Source organism: Verticillium nonalfalfae, assembly GCF_003724135.2.
Source record: "Verticillium nonalfalfae strain VnAa140/NRRL 66861 chromosome Unknown scaffold_41, whole genome shotgun sequence".
Taxonomy (NCBI): Eukaryota; Fungi; Ascomycota; class Sordariomycetes; order Glomerellales; family Plectosphaerellaceae; genus Verticillium; species Verticillium nonalfalfae.
Genome location: NW_021167266.1, coordinates 113,835 through 132,301, shown reverse-complemented (window position 1 = coordinate 132,301; position 18,467 = coordinate 113,835). Strand labels below are relative to the sequence as shown.

General features: G+C 56.7%; 7 protein-coding genes across 7 annotated transcripts; 4 read left to right on the top strand and 3 right to left on the bottom strand.

Annotated features, from left to right (window-relative positions):
* Window positions 1-341: 341 nt before the first annotated feature.
* Window positions 342-2,132, top strand: D7B24_006142 (uncharacterized protein; the record flags this gene model as incomplete). Its single annotated transcript, XM_028640281.1, has 3 exons — window positions 342-788; window positions 853-1,495; window positions 1,546-2,132. 3 exons carry the CDS (start codon window positions 342-344, stop codon window positions 2,130-2,132), a joined length of 1,677 nt encoding a protein of 558 aa, XP_028495537.1.
* A 151-nt stretch (window positions 2,133-2,283) lies between these two features.
* On the bottom strand, window positions 2,284-3,513 carry D7B24_006141 (uncharacterized protein; the record flags this gene model as incomplete). The annotated part of the gene is made up of 2 exons (XM_028640280.1): window positions 2,284-3,312; window positions 3,397-3,513. 2 exons carry the CDS (start codon window positions 3,511-3,513, stop codon window positions 2,284-2,286), a joined length of 1,146 nt encoding a protein of 381 aa, XP_028495536.1.
* A 634-nt stretch (window positions 3,514-4,147) lies between these two features.
* Window positions 4,148-4,666, top strand: D7B24_006140 (uncharacterized protein; the record flags this gene model as incomplete). Its single annotated transcript, XM_028640279.1, has 1 exon — window positions 4,148-4,666. The coding sequence occupies one exon, from the start codon at window positions 4,148-4,150 to the stop codon at window positions 4,664-4,666; it is 519 nt and encodes a 172-aa protein (XP_028495535.1).
* Window positions 4,667-6,364: 1,698 nt separating this feature from the next.
* Window positions 6,365-6,688, top strand: D7B24_006139 (uncharacterized protein; the record flags this gene model as incomplete). The annotated part of the gene is made up of 1 exon (XM_028640278.1): window positions 6,365-6,688. The coding sequence occupies one exon, from the start codon at window positions 6,365-6,367 to the stop codon at window positions 6,686-6,688; it is 324 nt and encodes a 107-aa protein (XP_028495534.1).
* A 1,702-nt stretch (window positions 6,689-8,390) lies between these two features.
* D7B24_006138 (uncharacterized protein) lies at window positions 8,391-10,127 on the top strand (the record flags this gene model as incomplete). Its single annotated transcript, XM_028640277.1, has 3 exons — window positions 8,391-8,642; window positions 8,708-9,092; window positions 9,145-10,127. 3 exons carry the CDS (start codon window positions 8,391-8,393, stop codon window positions 10,125-10,127), a joined length of 1,620 nt encoding a protein of 539 aa, XP_028495533.1.
* Window positions 10,128-10,331: 204 nt separating this feature from the next.
* D7B24_006137 (uncharacterized protein) lies at window positions 10,332-15,131 on the bottom strand (the record flags this gene model as incomplete). The annotated part of the gene is made up of 6 exons (XM_028640276.1): window positions 10,332-10,414; window positions 10,467-10,744; window positions 11,623-12,712; window positions 12,772-12,809; window positions 13,291-14,841; window positions 14,899-15,131. The coding sequence occupies 6 exons, from the start codon at window positions 15,129-15,131 to the stop codon at window positions 10,332-10,334; spliced, it is 3,273 nt and encodes a 1,090-aa protein (XP_028495532.1).
* A 1,409-nt stretch (window positions 15,132-16,540) lies between these two features.
* D7B24_006136 (uncharacterized protein) lies at window positions 16,541-18,367 on the bottom strand (the record flags this gene model as incomplete). The annotated part of the gene is made up of 3 exons (XM_028640275.1): window positions 16,541-16,796; window positions 16,856-16,959; window positions 17,051-18,367. The coding sequence occupies 3 exons, from the start codon at window positions 18,365-18,367 to the stop codon at window positions 16,541-16,543; spliced, it is 1,677 nt and encodes a 558-aa protein (XP_028495531.1).
* Window positions 18,368-18,467: the final 100 nt, after the last annotated feature.

Sequence of the window (18,467 nt, the reverse complement as noted above, 5' to 3'; positions counted from 1 at the left end):
CACATCGAGACACCACGTGGTGGTTTCCCACACTGCGACCCTTCGGTCTTGGCATCGGCACGGGTGCCGGCCGCGGAGAGGGGAACGGGCTCCACTCGGCTAGCCAAGCTCCGTGGTCTGATTGCTGGAATAACTCACCACGAGCCCCGGCTAAAAGGGAAGACCCGCTTCCTCCCACGGATTCGGGTCTGTGATCAATGCGGACGAAACGGCCCTGAGGCTGATATAAATCGGCATAACCGACATCAATTTCTCCATCGACCTGGTAGTGTGGGCTCGGAGAATTGACCTTCACTCCGTCACCAGTCACTTTGCGCCATCCCGTCGGACCATTCGAAACCATGACGTCTTCGGAGGGCGCCGCCACGTTCACGAACCCGATCATCCCGGGCTTCAACCCGGACCCGACGGTCTGCGTCGTGCCCGCAACAGACACGGCACCGGCGACGTACTTTCTCTCGACCTCGACGTTCGAGTTCTTCCCCGGCGCCGCCATCTACGCGTCGACGGACCTTATCAACTGGAAGCTCATCGGCCATGCCCTCAACCGCCGCAGCCAGATGGATATGCGCACTGTCGAGCCCGGCGCCGGTTCCTGGGCCAGCACGCTGCGGTACCGTCCGCAGGAGAGGCGGTGGTACCTCACCAACGGCGTCTTTCACCGCTATCGCCCGGCCGTGGACGAGCGCATCTTCCCCCGCGGCTTCTATGTCTGGACGGACAACATTTGGGACGATAGCGCGTGGTCCGAGCCTGTTTATTTCGACAATCCTGGGTTCGACCAAGATGTGGGTGACTGTCATTTCCTTTTTCAAAAAGATCTAGAAAACTGCAGACTAACGCAACCCTCAGCTCTTCTGGGACGACGACGGCAAGGTGTACCTCTCGACCACGGTTCGCATGGCGCAGCGCACGCCCGGCTTGAAGCTCAAAGACTTCGCCATCCATGTCTCGGAGATTGATCTGCCGTCTGGCCGCACGCTCACTCCACCACAGCTCATCCGCGCTTCACAGTTCGGTGTGGCCGAGGGATCGCATATCATGAAGAAGGGCAAGTACTACTATCTCTTCGTAGCAGAGGGCGGCACGGAAGCAGGCCACCAAGAATGGGTGCTTCGTAGCGAACAGGGGCCTTATGGGCCCTGGGAGGGCCAGGGCAAGGCTCTGTGGTACAACGGCCCGGACGAAGAGGTGCAGAGGACGGGACACGCCGACATATTTGAGGACGACAGGGGTAACTGGTGGGGTGTTTTGCTAGGTGTGCGACCTGTCAAGAATGGTGAGAATTGGCTTGAACCGCAGCTTGGCAGGGAGACGTTCATGGTTCGGGTCGATTGGGAGGATGATTGGCCTGTCTTCAACCTCGGCCGCAACGTCACTCTGGAGACTGTCGGCAGAGATTCCATCGAGAAGAAGGCGGTGGCTGATGAGAGCGGGATCAAGTGGAAGGCTGATCTGTCGAGGCCTGATCTGGAACTAGGATGGTACCACAAGAGTAAGCGCCTGTGCAGACAAGTGGCCCTTGAACCAGCTGACTCTTCACAGATACACCCATTAAGCGGTGCCACTCGTTGACAGAGCGTCCTGGATATCTTCGACTCCACGGAAACTGCTACGAGCTCACGAGTCCTGAATCGCCAGCGCTCTTGTTGAGAAAACAGACATCTTTCAACGAGACTTTCCGCGTCAAGATGTCTTTCCAGCCAAGCAGGCTGGGATATGAATCAGGCGTCACACTATGGTGGAACCAATACTCGCACGCATCTATCGGCATCGCAGCGGTCGCGTATCCTATTGGCGGTGGCCTGCTCCAAACAATCGTGGTTCGGGAGCCGACAGGCAAGAACGGTGAACTCAAAACAACATATCCCCTACTGGACACTGGCAAGAAGCTCGATACCTCGAAGCCGATACATCTGTCAATCGAGGCAAAGCCCAAAGACTACACATTGTCATTTTCGTCAGGAGACAATAGAACCAGTGTGTCATGCACGTCAGAAGCTCTGACAATTGCTCCTCCCGTAGGATGTGCGTTTTCAGGCGTCATGTTTGGCATATACGCGTTCGGCAAGAGCGAGCCAGCTCTGGACCCGGCCGACTTTACGGACATCGAGATAGTTGAAACTGCGTAAGGCTAGGTAGTATTTTGAAAGAAACGCTGAATAGGCTAACATGGTCGCTGTTTCGGGATAATGCTGAGACTGTCTCGTCATTCTTGGGCATGCGTTGATGGCTGTTTGCACACTTCAAAGAACTGGGCGGTAATGAACGAGATCTCGAAGTCTAGGCCGAGGCCGACTCGCCTTGTTCATGCTTCAGAACATCCTGTAGTGTGATTGTTGGATCCTCCAAAACTTGTCTCTCAACCAAGTCGTAGAATTGTAGGTATGTCTCTTCCCAAGATTTCGAGTAATCCGGCACAAACCCCGCCACTTGAGCCGGCGTAACGAGACTCATAACACCGTAAATGCGGTCGCGATGGTCTGTAACCTGCCTGTTGCGGATCGAGTGCGCAACATCCAGCAGTGAAGGGAGCTCGAGGCGGCCGTTGCGCCTCGACTCGGCGGCGAGACTTTGCTCCAACAACTCGCGCAGAGGTCGGAAATCGATCTCCTTCAGACCCGACGTTTGCCAGGTGGGCGACAGCTCTGCCAGCTTAATGCGTGCCAGGAATCTGCGCGTAGCCAACCCGCCCGTCCACTCGAACATCAGGTGTCCGACGTTCAACGCGACACGCCGCGCGAGAGCGGCCTCTTGCACGACCCAAAGACGCTGGAAGTAGTACCGGTCAATAATGTCTCTGATTGCGGCGGTCACGTCTTGGATCTCCATGCGGTTCCAGGGCGCATTGTCGTCGAACTTGTCACTGCCGGCGAGAAACGCGAGAATATCCAGCCCGGTTTGCGAGTGCGCCGTCGGCCTGCCGAGCCAGACGACGACTGAGCTGGCCATGGCATAGATTTCAGCCATGAGCGGAATCTGGCTCGACTTTTCCTCCAGATTCTCTTGATCGATACACAAGGCATCAATCCAGAGGACTCTGTCCTTCTTCTTGTGTCGCAGCGAGTACAGCGCATCAGTTAGGTTTTCGCCCAGCCTCAGAATCCGATTATCCTGGCAGAAGATGATGTTTGCGTTCATATTGGCGCCCCAGACGTAGGAGAGTGCTTCGTATTCGGCGTCGTCTGTCAGAGCCAAATTGGAGAGAGTACCATACAGGGGCTCATTCCCGACCCCAGCATGGAGCTTGAGGACGCGGATGCAACGTCCCTCCGGGAGGGCCTGGTACTCGTATTTGCGTGCATCACGGGCCTACGCAAGTCAGATGGATGGTCTGGATCGGAAGATAAAGACACTGGTACTGGCATCTAGAAGAGAAGACTGCGGCGGTGCCACCTTGTCCTCTGTTCGTCGGATCCAAACCCCAGCCGAGAATCGCTTGCCAAACAGGCGAAACGGCAAAGAGACGGAGCGCGAGGTGAGCTTCCAGTCGTAGGTGACTCTATCAGCCATAGTGGGCTTTTGCTCTTGATTTGGTTGACATGTCGTTAGCAAAATGGGCAGTGGTCCTGCTTTGTATCTGTCGGTTGGGGCTGAGACTGGGGCTGACTCCTGCCCGACGCTCTGCATAGCAAGTTGGCGCGTCTGATGTGGCAGCGAGATGATGAGCTGACGTAGAAAAAAAGTACACAACGAGGCAGCGGGTGCGGAAGCGGGCAAATGAAATTTCGAGAGGCAAGTGGAATTCTTTCTGGCCGTTCTGCAGCCTTGTCAACCCGTCACTCTGCGTTCACTGAAGGCCCTGTGGCCCCAAGAACCACGAGGGTTTGGGGGAGCTTGTGTTTGTCTGCTGAATTGGCTCCGAGTGGCCATAGCTTCTCGAGTGTGTCACGTGCTGGCTTAGTGGGTCATCATGTCCAGATTCACCGCGGGTGACGTAAGACTCGTCCTCTGAAACGATCCGGGGGGCTGTGCTGCCGTGCTTGCTCTCGGTCAGTAATAAGCATGGCGAGCGTCATTATGCTGGCCTGATCATCTCCATCGTACCTAAGCCACAAACAGACCCTGTCTGGTATCTAGCTTTCTTATCTTAAGACTTACTGGCAACCCCCTCTTTCACCTGTTCAGGTCCATCACCCCGTCCGCCATGTCCCGCTTCTCCCAGTACGACACCGACGAAGAGCGCCTCCCCGAGGGCGTGACCCGCACAGGCTACGATGCCGACACGCAGACCTACTCCTACCGCGACAGCGAAGGCAACCACTGGGAGGGCGCCCCGGGAAACAGATACGGCCGTCTCACGCAAGGGTCACAGGGCGCTGAGAGCGAACCCTTCGTGCCCGGGACGCCACGGCGGTGGGAGCACGAGAAGGAGTCGTGGCGGCAGTCGTGGGCGCCGCTGCTCAACTTCTTCGTCCTTATCGGGTTGTTCCTTTGCGGTGTCGTCTGGCTGCTGTATCGGAACAAGGCGCCCGTCGAGAAGCTCGACTGCGGCATCGGCCAGGCGGAATATCGGATTGCAAAGGGGGACACGTGTTGGGCGATTGCGGAGGACAAGGGCACGAGCGTCGAGGGGCTGCTGGGCATCAATGTTGGTTTGGACTGCGACAAGCTGCGTATCGGCAGGACGATTTGCGTGCCGTTGAAGGGGCAGCACGTGGGCTGATTTGCCGCTCGTGGTTGACGGGGCGATTGTCGAGCTATCTCCGGCTCCACTGTGCAGCATAGTCAGTACCCGGGTTGCAGAAACGAGGTTCAAATTGAAAGAGAGAACGTTGTCCACCGGCGACGTCGAGAGCTCGAGAGGCAAAGAAAGTTGTGCCTTGTCGCCTGGGGCTGCGAGTCCCAGTGACACGGTCGAGGCCCATCGTGAGCGTGGCGGCGGTCCACTTCACATGCGATGCGTTTCCCGTCCTGGTTGCAGCACGGCGGGTTGTGGGCCACGATGGCTGGACATGGCTGGGCATTGTGGGGGGGCTGTATCTATTCGAGGTGTTTTGTCTGGGAGCGGGCATTGCTGGCGCTTTGGTGCTAGCCTGATCCTGATTGACGTGATGCCCGCGGATCCTCCCCGTCCGAGAGGAGCAGGGGCATCGCCAGGCAGCTTCCCACGCTCTCAATCCGAGCGAAGGCAGCACACACGAGCGTTGAAGACGAACGACAAAAGTTGGATGTGCCAGCTATCGGTGGGCGACACGCCTTCTTTTCTACAGCAGCTCTGATGACTGAATCAATCGATACCAATGGCTCGCAGGATGCTGTTGGTGTGCTACCTACCTAGGCACCTAGGCACCCAAGGTAGGCTATGGCCTGAGCCCTCAGGCTCTGAGGTCAGCTGGAATGGGCCAAGCAGGGAAGCGGGGCTGCGGGCGGCGGCGCCTGTATTAGCGCCTGTTTCCCCAGAGCCACCCTCGCCACAGCTGTCTGGGGAAGTGGGTTCCAGTGGGTTCCGGGCGGGGCCCCCACTGAAAGCAACGCCTGGGAAAGATCCATGGCCAGTGAGCCCCTGGGCATTACTGTGCTACTGGACTTCATCGGCATCGACTGTGCTTTGGGTAGAATAGGGGGTCATGGCTTGACTGTCTGTCCTCAGAACAACGATCGAAATGGGTCAAAAATGAGAGAATTGAAGCCATCATCCGGAGCATGTCCTCATCATCGCCTGTCGCTCAGGAGACGATAGGGAAGCATCATACCACTGTAAAGACGGAAGTGGCGGCCAGAAGCTCGCTGGGGAGGGGAATACGACACAGCTGCATAACATACCTCAACCAAGAAACGCGCGGTCCCAATACTACGCCCTCGACTGCGACGCAACGAGCCTGGTCGCGCAGTGATCACCCCCTCCTCTCGCGTTGCTTTCGAGCAGGGCATTGGTGGCTTGCCCGCGTGACGACGTCTGGGATGATGCGATGTTGATAGTACCTCGCTCACCGGTGCCTCGCCGTGGTGTTTCAAAGTCACTGTGCCTTCTACCCCGCACGCTTTGCCCTTCGGTCTGGACGAATGAGTCGAGACACAGACACACACACATCCCCCCGAAGCTGAAGCATTGCCCCTGATCGAATGGCCTTTAAAGGTGTCCCCTCGACCTCTCGTTTCTTGACATAGAGCCTTCTCTCTTCTTCGTACCACCATCCATCATCAAGCACCATCACCTCTTCAAAGAACAACATCAACATCAACCGATCTCTCACAGCTGCCTCTCACAACAGCTTCCTCATTTATCGCAGTCGACTTACACCCTCGTAACGTCGCTGCCCAACCACACAACCACCCACAAATAACCGCCTCACACCAGGTAAGGCCTCATCGCCTCCCCACTGCATCCTCCCAGTAAATCTGACCACTATGCGTAGTCATCATGCCTCCCCGTATTCCCGTCACCAAGGGCTCCGAGACCCTCTGCTACGGCGCCGCTACCGTTGCCGCCCTGGCTCCCCTCTACTTCATGATTCCCGGCGCCGAGCAGCGTCTGGCTTCCCAGACCGCCAAGTGGGCGCCCCGCTGGGAGCGTAACATCAGCTACTTCACCCCCTCGGCCGAGCGTGGCATCAAGCGCGTCGAGCCCCCCGTCGCCCGCACCGTCCAGGCCATGGAGAGGCGCCTGCCGCTCGAGAAGATGGCCAAGGGTATGGAGAGGCGGATCAACAACGGCATTGACCGCTTCAACAATGTCAGGAAGTAAGCTCTTGTTGGACGCAGTGAGAATTCTGGCGTAGACATGATGTGTACGATGAAAGCAGCTTGGTGAGAGGAGGAAGGTTAGATACTAGAGCGTGCCCTAGATGGTGACTCGTACAATACCTTGAAGGATGGAACACAACTTCGTTAAATTCATGATCGCTTCAACTGATGGGTGTGATAATTGACATGCAAGCGGCCTGCGCTGATCGTAGTCATTTCTGTCAGCATTCACCGTTCTAGCCAATCTTTTTAATGCCATGTTTACCTGGATGCATGATGATGGTTGTGATGTTTTGTACAAGAAACTGTTAGTGCTTCAAACGGCAAAGCCAGTCTACCGATGAGGGTCCCCGTGGCTTCGGACAGTCGCCATGCAGTCACTATGAGCCTTGACGACTAGAGAGTCGAGCTCTATGCTATTCTTCATCAAAGTCGAACTGTCGAACAACTATCAAAGAAAGAGAATTTAGAGGAGACGACCGCTCAACTGGTATGCATGTTGGACCCCAGAGTAGCAGACTGCTCCTCTGCTCATCCCTCTGTCATGCCTGAGACGTCAATGTGCGGATAAATGGCGAACTTTGGCGAAATCAAGTCACTCCTGAGGTTCCTTGCAACTAATTAGACGTAATTCGATCTTGAAAAACTCATGACAATGCTTGGCCGATTGATCGGTATCGTGCTTCATGTATCGTCGCCGAGCAGTGAGCAATCGCACGATCCCACCAGTGTGAGTAGGCCTTGCTGCACATTCAGTGTAGCGAAGATGGCACCGCCCCTTGCTCCGATCAATCGTAAGGCATCATAGAGCGATGAAGATATCATCTTTTGGTATCAGACTGTGCTGTCCATCTACCAGATCCGGACTTCCATGCATTTTGTCTTCACCTTCACCTGGCTGTTCGGGAGTGTCAATTGACCTACCAGCTCAACATGTGCGTCGGACTGTAGTGCTCTGGCACCACTCGTCGCACACCACAAAACAGTTGACGTACGCCGCAACCGCTGCACAGGAAACAAGGTGAGCGAAGGACAGAGAAGAGGGGGAGGGAGAGGGGAAGAGAGCGCAGACCTGGGTGGTCATCGTTCGCCACTCGGCAGCGGCAGCCACCACAACTTGCAGCACACCTGAAGGATGCGAGCCAGTCATGTGCAATCGCTGGCCTCTAGGTAGACGCGCCAAGGGCATTCCTGAACTCTACTGATGGTTGGGGTAGGTCGCTTGGTCGCTTCCGGGGGTTACAGACCGTCAAGGGCCGTCGCAGAGGAAATGAGCCCCCACGGCTGAGCCGCCGATTTAGGTGTTCAACCACAATGACGAAGACGCCCATCGGACTATGTCGCCAGGAAGGGATTCTACGCGTGAGCAAGCCTACGCGTCCGAGCGAAAGCCATCACTCAGTGTCCAACTGAAGCAATGCTCTATTCAGGGGCAAGAGCGGGGTATCTCCCCGCTCACCGACCCCTACCGCGCACTCACCGAAGCACGCCTATCTTCAATGATGATAGCTTCGAACTCAATAAAGAGCACTGACACTGTCGGACTGTAGAACTGAGACAACACTCTCCATCCCTGCGTCTGACTAAGCTGGTGACGACGCCCACTCACGAAATGGCTTCGTGGCCGGTAGAATCAAGAGAACAACGGTATCGTCGCGTGCACCCAAGGTCCCTGCCTATCGCTGCTTCAGCCGTCATCTCCAATGATAGCAGCCATCGCGCGGTTTTCACCCCTGGTGAGACCGCTGCAGCCTTGGCACGTCATCGCCGCCGTGATTTTCATCTCCATAGCGATCCTCGTTTCCGCAACCCTGTTGAGCATTGCTTTCGGCATTCAATACCCCTCGAACGTGCCGCGCATCAGAGAAAAGCCCGGCGCCGGCCACTTCAGCCTGAGAACCAGATTAGCTTACTACATTGACTGCGAGGCCCTCTTCCGCGAGGCCTACGAAAAGGTGAGCCCCTCCGTGGCGTCAAGAGTAACCCCCATTGTTGAGCACGAGCGCTGAAAGCTGCGTAGTATGGCAAGTTTGGGAGAACTGTTCTGGTTCCCGGGCTCGGCCTCCGCACCGAGGTCATCTTGCCACCGAGTGCTCTGCGCTGGATGTTGTCTCTCCAGGACAGCAGCATCAGCTCAAGCCATGCGTTCGTCGAGTTGGATCAGCTCACGTACACGCTGGGCGAAGACCGCCTGTTGATTGATAGCTGGAACGCCCTGATTGTGAAGCGCGACATGAACGCCGTGCTGGAGAAGGTTGCGGCTGTGCTGAATGACGAACTTCGCGTCGCGTTCGATGAACAATTTGGCACAGACACGGAAAACTGGCGCGAGGTGGATCTGAACAAGGTTATGCCTCTCATCATTTCGCAGGCTGCTGGCCGATACACCATGGGCCTACCTCTATGTGCGTTCATCTTCCTGTCTCGCGTACCAGGGCTGATAGAATGTGTCACCAGGCAGAGACGAGGAGTATCGGCAGAGTACGATTGACGTGTCCAACTTTTTCTTGACAATGGCCGCCGTCATGGGCATGGTGCCCGTCTTTCTCAAGCCGATCCTCGGGCCTCTTGCCGCCCTGCCGATGAATGCAGCCCTCCGCAAGTTCCACAACCTAGTGCGACCGGAGTTTAATAAGCGCATGGACATGATTCAGGCTGCCGAGAAAGGAGAGCCCGTCGACGAGCCCGAGGACCTGTTGCAAATGGCCATACGCTACGGCCTGGCGCACCGCAGCCACGAGTTTAGTTTTCTCGAAATCAGCAAGCGCATGACCATCACGAACATGGGCACCACGCACCAGACCAACATGACCATGATCAACATGATGCTCGAAATCATCGACTCGGACGCCGAGTTCAATACCATTGCCGTGCTGCGGGACGAGATGCGCAACGTCCTCGGCGACGGGCAGGATATCAAATGGACCAAGGCTAAGATCGCCCAGATGGTCAAGGCGGACAGCGTCGGGCGCGAGACGTTGCGCAAGACGTCTTTTGGCAACCGCGCCATGCTACGCATGGTCATTGCCGACTCGCTCAAGACGCCGGACGGCGTCGTGCTGCCGAAGGGGAGCATGCTGTCGGTGCTGACGCCACCGCAGCACTTTGACGAGGCGACGCATGAGGACGCGGGCAAGTTTGATCCGTTCCGCTTCTCGCGTGCGCGCGAGGGCGAGGCGACAAAGAGCGGAGCTCTCGGGTTCACGTCCACAGGAGCGCACTTTTTGCCGTTCGGGCACGGTAGGCATGCGTGTCCCGGCCGTTTCCTCGTCGATTACGAGATGAAGATGATCATGACGTATATTCTACAGAACTACGATATTGAGTTCCCGGAGGAATACCGGGGGCGGCGGCCGCAACAGAAGTGGCAGGCCGAGGCCCGCTTGACTCCATCTGACGGAGCCCGTATTCGGGTGAAGAGGCGGAGGGTGGCTGCATAGGGATAGATGTTAACAAAGAATCATATTTCCTACGCTGCACTGGCAGCGGCGGGAAGTCAATATGCCTGAGCCAAGGCAGGGAGATAGATCTAGCTGATCCAGATCAGTGAAATCACGACGCATGAGATTAAGACCCCGTCTGGGTTTTGCGGAGAGCCGTGGAAGAGTAGTGGGTATTCAGAGATGAGGAAAGAAAATCTGTGCCTAGAACGACTTGATAGGTGACTCGTCTGGGTTCTTGGAAGAGTCGAAACGATGCAGTTCCTTCTTCTCGTGTCCAAGGATGACTAGTCATTGTGGTTAGCTGGGTCTCTCAGAACAAGAGACGGGCACCCTTACTTCTGTCAAAAAGGTAGTAAGATGTCACGAGAAGAATAGGCATGGCAATCAGCCCAGCTGTCCATCTCCTCGTGAGGCTATTGTATTCCTTCTTGTATTCCTTGCTATTCGGATCAAGAGGGGGCCGGGTTTTCGGGGCGGGCTTCTGGCCCCGTGGTGGTTCGGCGCGCTTGGGATTCACGGCTGTGGGGAAGTTCTGTCCTGGGCTCCTCACTGAAGATGCTGTGTGTGTAGTCTTCTCAGGCTGGACTGTCGCGTTCGATGGCGTGGTTGAGGACCTGAGTGTAGCTGGCTTCGGTGCCGGTGCTGGCGTGGAGACCGTCGTTGGTGTTGGTGTTGGTGCATTCTTTTTCAACGCAGAGAGGTTCGCATAGGGAGAGGTATTGCTGGTCGGCTTGGTTCTCGTAGCATAGCATCGAAATGCAACTGAGTTGTTTGTCGAGCACGCTCGTAGCGGTCTCTGTAACCGGGTTGGCAGCATGATTGGTAGCGGATGGGACGACGTCTCGGTAGAGGTACGCTTGTGCGGTGGTTGTGATGTTTCGAGAGCGGCTGTGCGATCGATTGATCTAGACGAAGATTCTTAGGGCAGTCAGAGGGATCCAGCGCAATTTTTGGTTGTGCAAGTGCTAGGTATGGTTCGCCTTTGAGCGGTCGCGTCTGATGTCGCGTTGGACACTTTTGTCGTGAATCAATCATCAATTGCTCGATTGGGTGGGGCCTGTGTAGCTGCGTGGTGGGGCAATCTGCACCTGCCCCCATCTGTTGCCAGAATGAGAGGACCCTAGACGACATGGTGACGACGTGCTAACAGACCTCAACTAGGAGTGACACAGAATCCGGGTCTGACTGCATGCATAGTGAACATGGCGATTGCAGTGTGCTTATTTTTCTTCTTCCTTCGAAGCAGAACCCCAAAAGCAATGTCTCAACAATGTCTCAAGGGGTAACATGGTCCCCTGGGACCGACTTTGAACACACAGTGCTTCACCCCCGCGGGAAGCCACCTCATGTAGCCACAGCACAATAGCAACAAGTCATCACCAAACCGATGGTGTATTTACTTCCTCGTTGCGGTGTGATGTCACCACTGAGCGTCATACTCCTCCGTTCTGGCCTTCTTCCGTGTCTCATCCTCCAGGGAAATGACATCCACCGAACGCTTCTTCGAATGTTGTGAATCTGCAACTCAAAGTCAGCTCTTGCTCGAGCATCTGTTGACGACACACGCTTACGAGGGGGCGTCGGCACCGCAACCTGCACCTTCAGCACCCGCAGGTCCCTCCTGTATTCCTGCATCTGCCGCAGCAGGATCGACAAGAGATGCGCATTCTCCTCCCTGTCCGTCTTGAGCGCGTCAATCTCCGCGCGCTGGGCTGCCGTCGTCTCGGCCGTCATCTCGCGCAGGCCCTGGAGGTCCTGTCTCAGCTTCATCGTGCGCTGGAGGTTCCAGGCGTTGAAGTCCATCTGGTCGAACTCTGCGTCCGGGCCGCCGAAGTTGAGGCTCGGGTTTACCTCGACGGGGATCGTGGCGTGTGGTGCCTCGCTCTGCACGCTGGCCACGTCGTTCTGCTCAAACTGCTGCTCTTCGCGACGTTCCACCCGGTCCTTCATGTCCTCAAAGGGCGCGGCTTGCTGTTCAGACAAGGGTTTGTGCTCGTCGATGACATGTGGCGGCTGCACTGGCGTGGCAAGGAGCAGCTCGTGAACAGGCTTCGCGGTGTAGCCGAAACCAAGAAACGGGACGGGAGCACCATATTTGACCTGATAGTCGACGAGCACGGCGCACACGTCCTCCTCCAGTGTCCCAGACTGGTGGGTATACCGCAGAGCGAGCATCTGCGCCGAGCTCGGCAGCCGGTGCGAGAAGGCCTCCCCCGCCTCCCTGTACTGGATCGCAGCCTCCAGAGCCTTTTTGATGGACCGGACGTAGACAATGTCGCGGTGAGCAGCCGGCGGTTTGGCGTACTTGTCGATCTTGTCGTAGAAGTCCCTGAGCAGCAGCGCGACCTCGCTCTTGAGCTCGGCGTTCTCTCCCGTTCTGCGACTGTCAAGGTCTTCTTCCATGGCTGCAAGAGCCTCTGCATGAGTGCTGCAGCTGCGAATTCCGCGGTAGCCGTCATTCTGGGGGTCGCGTTCGTTATCGTGATTGTCCGAGCCTGCCATGGTGTGTTTGAAACAAGATGCAATATCCCTTGTGTGCGTCTGATGCCGCTTCTGATCAGAGTCCTTCGTGCCTCTCAGTACTGCGCAAAGATGTGAGATGTGTTATAGCTGCCAGGCTATTTCGGAGGACCTAGCTTACCCAAAGTCTTTGCCTTGTAAGAAGAAGCGAGCAGAAGTCTGCCTTGACATCAATTGGCCAAAAAGGAAAACGAACGCAAGACTCAACTAGGAGCTGCAAACTATGGAGATGGTGATTGTGAGGTGGATGAATGGAAAGAGCAGAAACGGCAGACAATGCCATCCCCCTCCCCCAGCCGCCTACACTGATGACCTCCAGTGAATGGAGACCATTACTTGCGGACAATAGGCCATTCAAACAATTCAAATGTCGAGAGCCACATAAAAACGGCAAGTGCAGGAAGCGGTGCAATCGCGACGACAGTGATCTGTCTAAAGTCTGTATATATAATTTGCCACAGCAATCCCTATTCAGTCGACGGCTTGAAAAAAGGTCACGTCAGAAACCCAGAATATTCAGCAAAAAAGGTAATGTCAAGTTCTGTACGGTGATGATTCCCACAGGCACAAAGCTGCGGCGCTGCTCACATGCTACCCAAACTCCAAAAACCAATGCTCGCCCACGGACCATTCACCCTACAATCGCGCTGTCTCCTTCTGCACCTCCGCCTCGTCCCTCTTGCCACTAAAAACAACAATATCGCGCGACTTGACCGTGCCGCTCTTCGAAAGCACCTTCCGCCTCCCGCCCGTTGTGAGCGGGGCGTCGTCATCCCGGTTTCGGATGTAGAAGGCCCAGTCGGCAGAGTTGTCCAGCTCGGTCTGCGAGTACCCGTTACCGAGCCAGGCAAACCTATTGCCGGCGTGGACAATGTCGAGGTCATCGAAGCGGACCTCCTTGAGGGCCTCGATGTAGTGCAGCGTCGAGCCGGGCCACAGGGCGACGACGGGCCCATCGGCGCGGGGCTTGTACCAGGAGCGGCAGGGGTCGGACCAGACTGTCTTGGTCATGAACCACTCCTTGTACTCGACAAAGTCGCGCACGGCCTGCTCCTTGGGCGCAATCTGCACGGCGTTTGTGCTCTGCAGGCGGTCAATGACCTTGAGCATCCAGTCGGCCTGGGCCTCGATGGCCGAGAGGACGGGTCCGTTGCCGATGGGGCAGTTGGGGCCGAGCATGTTAAAGTAATTGGGAAAGCCGGCGACGCCGATGCCGAGGTACGACTCGGGCGTGCCGAACCACTTGTCCTGGAGGTTCTCGCCGCTGGGGGCGATGATGGGGAAGCGGGGACGGAACGACGTGTCGAAGCCGGTGGCACAGATGAGGACGTCTACGGGGTGCTCACGCCCGTCTTCGCCAATGGGGCCACGCTCGCCGAGGGATTTGATCTCGCCGTAGACAACCGATACGTTGGGCTTGGTAAGGGACTCGAGATAGTCTACGCCGGGTGTCAGACGACGGCACCCGACGCTCCAGTCTGGGATGAGCTTTTCCTCGAGGTAGGCGTCGCCGAGCTTTTCCTTCATCTGCTGGGTCATGTAGGTGTGGGTGTCGCGGTTGATGCGGTTGTTCTTGAGGAAGATGCCGAATTGACCGTTGAGGCCGGATTCAATGTTCTTGCGGTACTCAAGCAGTGCGGCAGGGTTACCCACAAACTCACGCTTCTCTTCTTCCGAGAAGCGATGCTGTTCGAGGCCTTGAACTGGAGAGACCCAGGTGGGCTCACGGATGAATGTCGTGACCTTTTTGCATTGGTCGCGGATGGCAGGCAGGACCTGGATACCAGACGAGCCGTTGCCGATAAGGCCGACGTGTTTCCCCTCGAGGCTCACGGATTCATCCCAGTTGGCGGTATGGAGGAGAACGCCTTTGTACTTGTCGAGACCAGGGATAGCAGGCCACTTCCAGTTGTTGAGGATGCCGCCAGCATTGATGAGAACATCACAGTGATCCTCGACGATGGCACCTGTGGCAAGGTCCTTGATCTTCACGTCATACCCGCCGGCCTGGTGGTTCCAAGACGACTCGACAACCTGGTGCTGGAGCTTGACGTATTGGTAGAGGGCGTACTTCCTCGCGAAGCCTTCGAAGTACGCGAAGATCTCTTTCGCTGGTGGATATACAGCGGACCAGTCAAGCTTGGGTTCGAAGCTCCATGTGTAGTTGTGAGAGGGCACATCGCAGGCACAACTGATTCTGTTAGTCATTTTCTTTCGACAGGGTGAAATTAGAAGAAGTGATGCGCACCCAGGATACTTGTTCTCCCACCAGGTGCCCGATACTGCTTCGTTCTTTTCGTATACGGCAAGCGAGAAATTTTGAAAGTGTTTCTGCATCTTGTAGGCCACAAGAAGACCCGAGGCTCCGGCGCCTACGCAGATGACTCGGATGTGCTTTTCGGAGTGGATGGGGCCATCGAGCCTCCTCGACGCATCACGATCACCGGCATGCATGGTCTCTGGTAACAGTAGATCGGCCATTGCAGATATAGAAAGTGGTCGACGAACGGGCGCGAGTGTCGAATGCAGAAGCACTGGGTATGATGGAGTAGACCGTAGGATGACAGGACGGCCCTTGACTATCAAGAGAACAGATAATGAAGAGAAGGCAGGACACGAAACCGCGATACAGGAAGACCTTCAGGATAGAGGGTATTATAACAGCATACAGGACGGTATGAAACAGGTCAGTCAAGCGCAGGTGGCATGCCGAGCAGCTGGCGTCATGACATGCACACTGTGGCCCTGGCCCCTGTCAGTTGGCTTCCTCAAGGTGCGTGGCCGGCTATCGAATATCGAGGTGCGGCACACCAACTTCCCGTAGGAGCGCTGTGCGACGGACAGCCGATGATTGTCGGTCTTTGGTGTGGCATGACCGGGGTTTGGGGGCGGTAGCTTCATGCAGCTAGGGAAGCAAGCTCAGAGAAACACGGGACTGGACAGCTGTTGAGGATCGGCCGAGTCATAGAGGATGTACCGCAGAAGGAAGTCTGGAGGCTCCATGACTCGTCTTCACTCGCCCGTCTGTGGTCGCAGACGATAGACTCAGTCATGTTCGTTGTACGGTGGACCGGGTAGGGGGTGGGCTCAATGGGAATCCCAGTCGACAGCCTTGGGGAAATCCAGACTACCAAGCTAGCGAAGCGAACGTGGCCCGCCCAGCCGGGCTACCGGTCTCATGGGATGGAGTGGCCCGGCGCAGGCTGTGGACATGGCAAGCAAGACAGGCGTGCTGGTGCAGGGTCAAGGGCTGGCCAGCCGTTTCTCCAAGCGACATGGCGTGACGGCTACTTGCTGTTCCCGTTGAAAAACGTCCGAGGGGTCGGCCGAGGGGTCAAGGTACCGAGCCTGGAGTGGAGCTGAATCATTGAGAGGGGTGTCTCTTCGCCAGTCTGGGGTTGTTTGCGGGGAGGAGGAGATGGTGCCTTGGCGGGCGGTGTTGAGACGAAGACGGTCGGAAGCTTGATCATGACCCCCCTTTGGTTTGTTGATTCTGGCTCGGGAAACCTCAACCGCAGGGCGTTTCTGGAGTTGGTGGGGCTCGGAACTGTTTGCCCTTGCCAGATCGTGCTCGAGGCCATCAGCCGCCAGCAGCTGGCCTCTCACTTGGCATTCGGGCCACTCCTTCGTCTTTACTCATCACCGTTCATCAACCTCATCTTGAGGTGCCTACCTAATTTTGGATGGCCAACAAGCATCCTTCGATATCGATACAAATATGAGGTCTCAAGAGTGGTTCGAGGGTGATTTATGTTCACGTGTCAACTTCGAGCAATTGGATTCAGCAACAGAAGTGATCATAGGCAACACATTTTGCTTTATTCCCAGAATCTTGCCACCATGCACCTTAAGCCAACTACGTATACAACCATTTGTAATGTCTCATGTATCTACAGCCTCGCCCTCTCTTGTTGGCTGGCGGCCTCAATCGCCGTCGCATCCCTCTTGGCCCACTCGCGCATTGTCTTGCGCTGAATCTTGCCGCTTGCCAGCTTGGGCACCTCCTCCACGAACACGACCCCACCAGTCAACCGCTTGTGCTTGGCCACGCGCGTCGTGATCCATTCCGCAACGTCCGCCGGCGTGACCTTGCCCTTTGAATCCTCCTGCATGGCGACGTAGGCTCTCGGCTTCTCCTCCCCGTTGCTAGGTTCGTCAGTTCAGAGTTCAAGGCCACTTGTACCTCGTCCTTGGGGAATACCTACACCGTGATGCCTACCGCCGCCGCATCTGCAATATGCTCGTTCTCGAGAAGAACGGCCTCCAGCTCAGCCGGCGCTACCTGCAGCGCATTGACCTTGATGAGTTCCTGTTTTCGTCAGCTTCGTTGTTTGGAAGAAGTTGCTTTTGACAGAAGAGCCTGGCAGGGAGATAAAGAACAAAAAAGGACAGCAGCATACCTTCTTTCGGTCGACGATCCAGAAAAACCCTTTCTTGTCGCAGACGGCAATGTCCCCCGTCTTCAGCCAGCCCTCGCTGTCGATACACTCCTTGGTCGCGGCCTCGTTCCGCCAGTAGCCTAGACAGACGTTGGGCCCTCGAACGACCATCTCCCCGGGCAGCCCGACACCAACCTCGCGCCCGTCGTCGTCGACGAGCCGCATCTCGCAGTTGGGGTCGAGTTGGCCGACGCTCCCCGTGTCGTCACGGATACCGCCCGGCACGTGCAGCGCCCCGCAGGTCACCTCGGTCATGCCCCAGCCCTGGTTGATCTGGACGCCAAAGCGGCGCTGGCACTCGTTCTGCAGCTCGCGCGACAGTGGCGCCGCACCGCAGAGCACGTCGCGGACGCTGCTGAGATCGTAGCGCGCCGTCTCGCGGCGCTTCGACAGCATGACAAGGATGGGCGGCGCCACCTGCAGGCTCGTGATGCGATAGCGGCCGATGGCGGCGAGGAAGTCCTCGTAGCGGAACTCGCGCATCACGTAGACGGGCACGCGCAGCCGAATGGCCATGAGAATGGTGTAGAGCTGGCCGTAGGCGTGGTAGAGGGGGAGGAAGCCGATCCAGCGCTCGGCGGGGCGCGAGGCAAAGGGGTACGGCTTATGGGCGTAGCGCATGACGATTGTCTGCTCAACGTTGGCGATGAGATTATGGTGGGAGACGCAGACGCCCTTTGGGAGGCCGGTCGTACCGGAGCTGTAGTTGATTGTGGCGACGGTCGTTTCAGACTCGGACGGTGTGAGATCGGGCCAGCGGTACGTCTCGACTTCGGAGGGGGTGCCGAGAAGGGCACGCCAGTCAGGAATGCCATGACGGGTGGCCGCTTCTGTGTCGGAAAACTGGAAGATGCGGTTTTTAGGCAGATTAGCCTTTTGGGCGGCTGCGAGGACGTGATCGAGGTGGTCTGGGTGGGCGAGAACGACTTTGGCTGTCGTGTTATTGAGCTGGTGGACGAGCTCAGAAACCGTATAAGCTGGGTTGGCGCCACTGAAGATGCAGCCGGCACCGACGATTCCTAGGTAGGCGACGGGAACGAAGATTTGGTTGGGTGTGCAAATCAGGACCACGTCGCCGCGCTTGACGCCGATCCTCTCGAGTCCGAACGACAGCCGCTTGACCCATTCGACGAGCTCTTTGGGAGACAGGTTGATCCTGTCATCTTTGCAGTCAAGCCACAGGGGGTCTTCTTGTGGGAGTTGGTCCTCGGGGAAGAGATATGTGAGGAGGTTTGTCTTGGGTATGTCCAGTGACGGAAAGGGTGATGTGAAAACCATGACTGCTGTGTTGCGATGAGACAGGCAGCTGCCGCTTTCGAGAGATCTACCGAGTGCTGAGACGTGTAATGAAAGATGGCCGCAATACAATCATGGAGGC